General features: G+C 52.3%; 1 protein-coding gene across 1 annotated transcript; it reads right to left on the bottom strand.

Moving 5' to 3' along the window:
- Window positions 1-1,815: 1,815 nt before the first annotated feature.
- On the bottom strand, window positions 1,816-7,409 carry BHLHE40 (basic helix-loop-helix family member e40). The gene is made up of 5 exons (XM_019753258.2): window positions 7,083-7,409; window positions 6,850-6,919; window positions 6,479-6,586; window positions 5,442-5,565; window positions 1,816-4,103 (listed from the first exon to the last, which is right to left on the bottom strand). The coding sequence occupies exons 1-5, from the start codon at window positions 7,160-7,162 to the stop codon at window positions 3,247-3,249; spliced, it is 1,239 nt and encodes a 412-aa protein (XP_019608817.1). The 5' UTR covers window positions 7,163-7,409; the 3' UTR covers window positions 1,816-3,246.
- Between the last annotated feature and the right edge of the window lie 727 nt (window positions 7,410-8,136).

Genomic DNA, 8,136 nt, shown 5'->3' with positions numbered 1-8,136 from the left:
CAGGCACGTCTGCTTCCAGGAACCAGCAGCCGCATTTAGCCGCGGGCCGCACATGAAAGGGCTGCAGTCGGAAACGTGACGTTGTGTCAACAGGCGAGGCAGGTCAGCGCTGGGTGAGACCATCCCGGCAGGCCCGGTGGATCACGCCCTGTCTGAAGGCGGCCAGATCCCCAGCCTCGGCTCCCCTGCCTCCTGCCACCTCTCCTGGGCCTCAAACCAGTGCTTCACCCCCTCACACTCACACACCCCTTTTTAAACAAGATCCTCTTTGTCCCCAGTGGGCAACAGGCTGGGGTGCCAGCCCCTCCTCCCATCTCCCTCTGAGCCAGTTGGAACCTGCCGCAACAGGGCTGGAGGAAGGTCAAGGGCGAGCTAGAAGCAGCAAAGAGGCTCAGGGACAGCTGCCATTAGGGGTGTCTGATAGGCGCAGACGCAGGAGGGGCATTCTGGCTTGGCTCTGTGTGGAACCCTCAAAACTTTTTTTAGTGCAGCTTGCTCCAGCCACTTCCTTCTGTCCCCACAGCTACTCTTCGAGTGGTGGCTCTGGAGAGAGGGGCATGCAAAACGAGTTTGGCCTCGACTTCAACCCTGTGCTCCATCCCCAGGGTAAACTTGACTTGTTTAGGTTTTTACCCAAAAAAGTCGAGCCAGAAAAACCCAGCAATTCATGGAGAAATCCAGGAGCTTATCAGGCAGGAAACCTAGACTCCCAGGCCCCAAAGCGCTGGGAGAAAGAGGAACTTACAGAATTTGCCAGCTGCCTACTATTGGGCGTGTGAGGAGGCTCAGAATCCGGTACTTTACCTGGTCAAAAACAGGCGTGTCACCATAGGAGGTGGCAGACAACAGTTCGTCTCCTGACACTGTGCTGTCTGGGGACTACTGTCCCTTTTAGACCCTGCGCTGCATCTCGCACAAGCCAGGCAATGTTCACTCTTGCTCGCTGGCTCGTAGGAGACAGGGAAGGTGACATTTGAAGCCAACAGTCATGACAGGCAGGTGGTGCCTTTGCCTGGCTGATTGCTTCCCGAGGGCCTGGGGCCAGTTCCTGCATGGACTCCAGACAACAGAAGGTTCTGGAAGCCTGGGATGCTGCGGGGTCTGGAGCACAGTGAGCCAGGCACTATCCCTCAGGAAACATCAGGACACCTCTGGGAGAGAGATGGGGTCCGGCGGGGGAGGTAAAAATATTCAGCCAGGTCATTTCCCACGGAATTTTTTTTTTCATAAGAGCACTTGACCAAGGAACACCAATATTCATTCACGCACAAACACACCCAGTGAAAGGAAGTCCAGGAAGGATGTAGAAAATAATTATGGGATGTTGCCTTCAGCAGTAATAAGACAGGATATGGCAAATCCATTAGACCTTGCTCTACTCGAAAAAGTTTGACTGCCTTGGCAAAGAGCTGTTATGCTGGCATCATTATTATTGCATAATCCATTAAATCTTTTCTCAGTGTACCTACCCCTCCACCAAGCTCCCTAGACTCTAAGCCCCACAATTTTACACTTTGATTTTCTGCCAAGTTCCAAGGACCACGACAAAAGCAGATTCAGGGGAAAATGTCCTTTTTTGCTTAACTCTGGAATGAGGCATACAATGATTGTAAACCTCTGGCAAGGGTTAAAAAAAAACACTTAAATATTTACCTACTAAATTGACTAAGCTTATTGGGAGCATCCAAGGCACTGGAGAGGGGCTGAATGAAATGACACCAAGATTAACTAGTTGTTGCCCTCAGACAAGAGGGGAGGGCAGGAGACAGGCACATCTCACGATCGAGTTATTTTTAAAAAATGCAGGAGGCCATCTTTCTCTTCCACAGGAAAAGGATTATTTTATTAAGTACTTTAAAACAACTACTTAACATTGACTCATAGATAAAAATATTTACAATTTCACACCTTCAGGAAGGCTCCAAAATATAAACACTGTACCTCTCCCTAGAGAAAAAAAAATTATTCTTCTCTTCAAAAACAGGAATACATTCATTTTTCTCACTTTGTAGATCAGGTAATTATACAAATAAACATCTGAAACACTTTTCTTTGTAATATATTTATATAATATATAACAGTTTTACAAATAAAGGCAACGACTTTATCCCAAAATAAAAACAGGAAAAGAAAGAGTTAGAACGCGATGGACGATCAGGCATAGTGCATTTTGAAAAGCTGGTGCAGGGCTAGCTGGGCAAGTCAGAAAGCAAGTACTCTGGACCGAAAAAGAAAACTTCTCTGAAGAAGACAATCCTTCTCAGCAATAAGGACACTCCATATGCTGTCAGGCGAGGGGAATTAGCCTGCAGAAAGATCTTGTCAAAGGATTGGACATGGCCTTTAAGAAGCTAAGCTTGGTTAAGAGTTTTAGGGTAGAACTGAAAATCGAGTCTAGCTCTGCTTACTGAAAGTAGAATTCTGTTGCTCACCTTTTTGCACTTTGGGGTGCTCGGAACGTAGGCATCTGCCTCTCTCACACCCTCGTGTGGCTCCCTGGACAGCAAGGCTGTTTCTAGAAACAGGTGCCAGAGGCCCAGGGGACTTCTCCCTCATCCCCTGGCAGCTTGGCCTGTACCAGGGGGCCCTTTCAGTTCCTTAGTAAGCTAATCACTACAAGAGCCTGAGGAGGGAACTACATTCTCTTTATTCATCGAGGCAGGGTTGGGGGGGGGGGGCAGACCTGCGGAAATCTCCCCAAACCACTGCCGTGCTATGCCAGTGTCTGCTACCTCACCACTTTGCAGAAAGCTGTCTGGCTGCTCTCTCCCTCTACAGTGAGTCACAGCGACAATAAAAGGGAGAAGGGTGGGGTCAGAAGAGCTGGCTGGGAAGGGCTCTCTGGAAAGCCCTCTTTTGAAAGTACCTTTTTCTCAAAGCCACAGACCCAGCTCCCAAAGTGAAGGCTGACTCACAGACCAAGATTTTGAAGCTTTTGAAAATCCAGCTGATTTGTATCAGAGGGGGCTATTCTCTGGGTGGGGAAAAGCCCAGAGATCTGCTACAGTCTCCCTAAATCTCCTGATGGCAGGCAACCCTTCATGTCTTCCCTCGGCCAAAAGGAGCTTTAATGTCCTAAACCAACACACAATGCACACGCACACACACCCCAACTCTTCTCTCCATGCCTCAGACTATCTTGGCACACACACTGGAACAATCTCGCTGCACTCACAAACATTTTTTTTGGGGGGGTGGAGGGCAGGGAGGATGGGAAGCAAAGCAGCAGGATCTCCCCTAAAGAGTTTAGTCTTTGGTTTCTAGGTTTAAAGGGGGGATCTGCTTCAGAGCTTGGAGCAGGGCAGAGGAGTCGATGGCCGGATGGGACGGCAAGGGAGAAGGGAGTTTCTGGGGCATGAGCAAGGGGGCTGACATCTTGTCTGGGTTCATGAAGCTGGTGAGCGCTGCAGTGGAGGCATTGAGGCCCTGGTATAACACTGGGACGGAGGTGGGGTACCAGCACTTGTCCAGCATGGGCAGGTAGGCAGTTGCTGACGGTGGGATCAGATAGAAGGGTAGACAAAAGGGAGGCTGCTGAGGGTGTGGGCCCAGGAAAGGGGCGCTGACCAGGTCACTGCTAGGGAAATGGCCTTCGTCATCTGAGAGCTGCATTCTGCTCTTTTTTGTGGGGGGTTCTTCGGATTCTTGCTTAATACCACCGATCCTTTCTCCCACGGTGAACCTGCGTCCATGATCACTTTTGAAGTACGCCTGCTCGCTGCGCAAGTCGCCCTTCTCCGATTCTCCTCCATAGCCGCTGTCTGTGTCTGTGTCACTGCCGCTCTGCTCCCCACTTGAGTGAGCGAAAGTCCGCTGGATGACCGGCACACAGTTTTTCCCAGGGCCTTCGGAGCCTTTCACCAGGGAGCCGGGCTTCTCCTTGAAGTCCATTGCTTTGGGAGCTGGATCTGGCGGCTTCCTAGAGGTACCACCCTGCAGCAGCTCTGAGACCACCCGGTGGAGGTGGGAGACGAGCTGCGAAGACTTCAGGTCCCGAGTGTTCTCGTGCTTGGCCAGGTACTGCAGCACCTCCCGGGCACACGTCTGGAAACCTGAGCAGAACATCTCTTGACCTGCTTCAATGTTTCTCCCCGACAGCTCACCTGGATCAACAGACACACAGGAAGACATTTCAGCAGGCCGTAAGGTTTACCTGGACACCTGTGCTCCCAAGACTGGGGGCTCCCCTCATTGTTAATGTATTTGCTCATTTGTGTGCCTGACTCCAAAAGTAATACGACCAGGGAAAATGTAGATCGCATGGAAAAGTACAAGGAATAAAATAAAAATCTTCCAGAATCCTACCACCCAGAGATAAAATGACTGTAATGTCTGCAGAGTAGCCCAGCATAGAAATAGACCATAATTAACATTGACTTTTTTTCCTGTTGTTGAATTTGCAAGTTGTTCCTGAGTTTTCACTATAAGTGACACAGCAGTGAACATCCCAGTTTGTTTACAAACCAGAGTCAATTTATAGAACATCAATCTCATCAGCAATATGGACAGGGCAAGATGGACAGAGATAGTCATAAAATGAGAAAGAATGAGGGAACGATGTCACCTTAAATAAACTTATTTTCAATGACTTCTACCCTTTGCAGTCATGCAGTCATCTTGAAATGGAGCTAATCACTTTCTAAGCCTTTTCCATGTATTCGATCCAGGACCCCCAAGACATTAGGTACCATCATCTTTCTATTTTCAGTGGGGGACCTGGCAGAGGCACATGTTAGATTTTTGTGATTTTTGTGATTCTCATCCCACTAGGCTTGGCGAGGAGGGCAGACAAGAATGGAATGAGGGAGTGGGCAGGAGAACTTCCCCAGTCTGTACAGTATTATCTGGAAGTAGGGAGACGAGAAGGTTAGAAGGTGAGTGTGATTCTCTGGAACAGAGTAGAAACGAATGATGAAACTTCAGTGGTTTCGTTAGATTGTGCAATTCACCAAGATGCCTAGTGGCTATTCAGGGAACCACATGAAATGCAGGAAAAACTCCTGCTGTCATCCTGCCAGGATCATACCACACACCGAGAGATAAGGAAGTACAGAAACAGGAAAAGACTGGGGCATACCTCTGATTTATTCTCCATTGAAAGAGGGCTAAGAGGACCAACTAAAACTCCCACGATGCAAATTATAGGTGCCTTGGCATTTTAAAAGGGAGGGGGGAAATCTCCCAGAACCCAGAAACTCTTAATCCAAAATGCCACAGTAATATTTTATCATCTGACTAATGTGTATTCATGCCAGGTGGCACACAGCAGCATTCCAAATAAGAAGTCTGACCTTTTAGGAACGATAAAATGGCATCTCCCCCAAACAAACGTGCACAAGCAATTCCTTGCAGCACTGTTTCTTATAGCAGATGTTGAGCCCACAGGCTCTGTTTGTGCGGCTAGAACTCCCCAGAGATGATAGCCAGACGCAGGCACTCACCAGCTTGTAAACCGCTCTGCAGGGCCAAGAGTTTCTGCTGCTGCTGATCAATTAGGTTTGTTAGTGCTTTCACATGCTTCAAGGTGAGTTCAAGAACCACCGCTTTCTCCAAGTGACCCAAAGTCTGGAATCAAAAGAGCCTCCGTCAGCAGTGAGCTCAGACAAGTCCCACCTCTCAGACACTTATTAGCAATGAGAAATGTCTCTAAAGAAAAAAAAAACAAAACTAGCCTTTCCTGGCTAGCTAAATTTAATTTAAAATTTATAGATTATATCGGATTAAAGAATAAAAAACCGAGTGCCACCTATCTTTGGAGGCATTTTAGAAGCAGCGGCTACCTCAGGAAAAAAGCTTTGAAAGATAAATTTCTCCAGCAGTGGCTGCTGACCTTAACTCGGGAATCAAGCGAACATTTCTCTGCAGTGGTGTCAGCCGAGGAGCGACTTCTACTGTGTCTTACAGCCAAGAGGTTTTCCCTCGTTTCTTTCCTGACACCCGTTCATAACTCCCAACTCATCCAGTCTTTTTCTTTCTCCTCAAATACTACTTTTTTTTCCTTTCCCCAACCAAAGTCTGCCAAGTTAGTAAGCTGTAGGCTACTGCCAAGAAAGGACAGGACGTAAAAATCACACACCAAAACAAGTCCTATTATTAAAAAAAAAAAAAAAAAAAAAAAGGGAGAAAAGGGGATAAATAAAATCTGTGTGTTGCTTGGTTTGCTCGAGTCAGGAAAACTCGAGAACCCTGAAAATCACCACACGGGAAAATCTAAAACTCTGGAAAAAGGCCAGCTGGTGTTGGAGGCAACTTGGAGAAGTCCAAGCGGTTCTCACCTCCTCTGCGTGAGGCTGCCAGAAAAGCCCAGGGCTGGGGAAGGGTACCCCCAAATAGAGCCGCCCGGGCTCCGATCCAGCTCTCTACTCGGCAGTTCCCTGAGGGGCCTGCAGTTCCCGGCTGGGCCTGCAGGCGGCGAGTGACCCCCGCCCGCCCTCTGGGCAGAGGAGCCAGCCTGGAGAGCCGCCAGCTTCTCACTTACTGTAAGTTTGAGATGTTCGGGTAGGAGATCCTTCAGCTGGGCGATGCACTCGTTAATCCGGTCACGTCTCTTTTTCTCGATGAGCCGGTGCGGCAGTTTGTAGGTCTCCTGCAAGGCGCACGGGCAGGCGGTGGGCACCAAAGGAAGGGGGTGAGAAGCCCCTCAACTCCCCACCCCGCTGCACGAGAAGAGTTGGGGCAGCGTAGCAGAGTCACACCCAGAACCGCCTCTTGCCCCCTTTTCTCCAAGCCACTCGGTAGAAGCGCCGAGCCCGCACCACGCATACCCCTCCAGCCTCAGAGTGAGAAAACTTTTCTTGGAAACTCTGCGCATGCTAGGGGCTGGGGTCCCCGGGGGCGCGGGGCTCTTACCTTGCTGTCCTCGCTCCGCTTTATTCCTCGCCTCGACTTGTACACTTGGTACATGTGGGCGAAATCCATCCTGCAGGGAGAGGGGCCAGGAAGGGTTGTGAGTTTGTGTGAGCCCGGGCTGCAGAGCCTGGCGGGCAGGAACCCCCGGATGCGCCCAGAGCTGCTCCAAGTCGAGAGCGGAGCAGAACGCAGGGCTGGAGTTGAGGCTTGAGAGGCCAGGGGTGCCCACTTACCCTGGTAGGTCTCCAGGTTCCAGTCCTGGCGCCTTGGGCAGGCAGGCGGGGGGCGGCTGCGCGCTGGGGATCCGCTCCATGGCACCGCGAACCGGGGCCACAACGCGCTCCTGTCTGCAGGAGAGCGTCGGGTGAGGACTGTCCTGGTGGGGGCCTCGGAGCTCTCTCCGCAAGGCTGCCTCTGAATCTGAGCTCCCTGAAATCCGCTGGCTGCCGGGAGCTGCGGCTTGGAAATGCTGCTGCTTCAGTTGGGGGCGTGCATGGTGTCCCCGCGGCCTCTGGCTCCGACTCTGCGCACAGCCTGGCGGTGTGTGCTCCCTGTGCCGTCTGCGCCGTGAGAGCCAAGTGAATGAGAAGTGGGGCGGGCGGGGAGGCGGGAGGGAAGCGCGGGGGGGGGGGCAGTGAAGGCGGGGAGCCGTGGAGTAATGGAGAGGCTGCGGGCTGGGTTAAATGGGAGCGAGTGGGTGGGTTGGAGCTACGTGTTCTACCCTGTGACTCCAGGCACGTCTGGCCGCTGCCGGGGAGGGAAGGAGCGACCTGCCCGCCCTCCCCCGGCTTCATCACATGAGTCTCACGTGTTGGACAGCGCTCCCGCGGCGGAGAGGGGCCCCCACCCCCAGTCCCGGCCCCCAGGTGTCTGCGGTGCGGCTGCCTTTCCCCGAAGAGGGGGTGGCGGCGCGGCCTGGGTCCTGCCCAGCCGGGTGGGGGGCGCGGAAGCTGGAAGGGGAGGCGGGGGGGAGGTGTGTGGTAACGTGGGCGAACCTGCCCCAGGGAAATGAAGTAAGTTCCCGTCTCCTGGGAGGGGACGGGGGAGGACGGATCCGCCCGCGTCTGACTCAAGCTGGGAGAGGAATATCCCCTCGCGCTCCAGCCCAGCCCTCTTCCTCCTCCCCCGCCTGGCCGCTCGCAGGAACCCGCGCGCTGAAGAGGGAGTCGCCCGGCCCCATGCCTTCCCCAGAGGCTGGGGTTTCTTTCCGTCTCAGCTTCCCTGCCCCCACCCCGCTGCCCCGCGTCCAGGAATTGCCCGCCGTGGGGAGGGGCCGAGGGGCGGGGC

Source organism: Rhinolophus sinicus, linkage group LG10 (assembly GCF_036562045.2).
Source record: "Rhinolophus sinicus isolate RSC01 linkage group LG10, ASM3656204v1, whole genome shotgun sequence".
NCBI lineage: Eukaryota > Metazoa > Chordata > Mammalia > Chiroptera > Rhinolophidae > Rhinolophus > Rhinolophus sinicus.
The sequence above is the reverse complement of the archived record's forward strand: the minus strand, read 5'-3'. Positions and strand labels throughout refer to the sequence as shown.

What these genes read in the sequence shown, in the direction of transcription:
- BHLHE40 (XM_019753258.2), bottom strand. Translation starts at nt 7,162, where the DNA reads ATGGAGCGGATCCCCAGCGCGCAGCCGCCCCCCGCCTGCCTGCCCAAG. An exon ending in GAACCTGGAGACCTACCAGG is followed by an intron (nt 6,920 to 7,082) that starts GTAAGTGGGCAC and finishes CTCTCCCTGCAG; the next exon opens with GATGGATTTCGCCCACATGT. An exon ending in GCAGAGCGGTTTACAAGCTG is followed by an intron (nt 4,104 to 5,441) that starts GTGAGTGCCTGC and finishes CTGTTGATCCAG; the next exon opens with GTGAGCTGTCGGGGAGAAAC.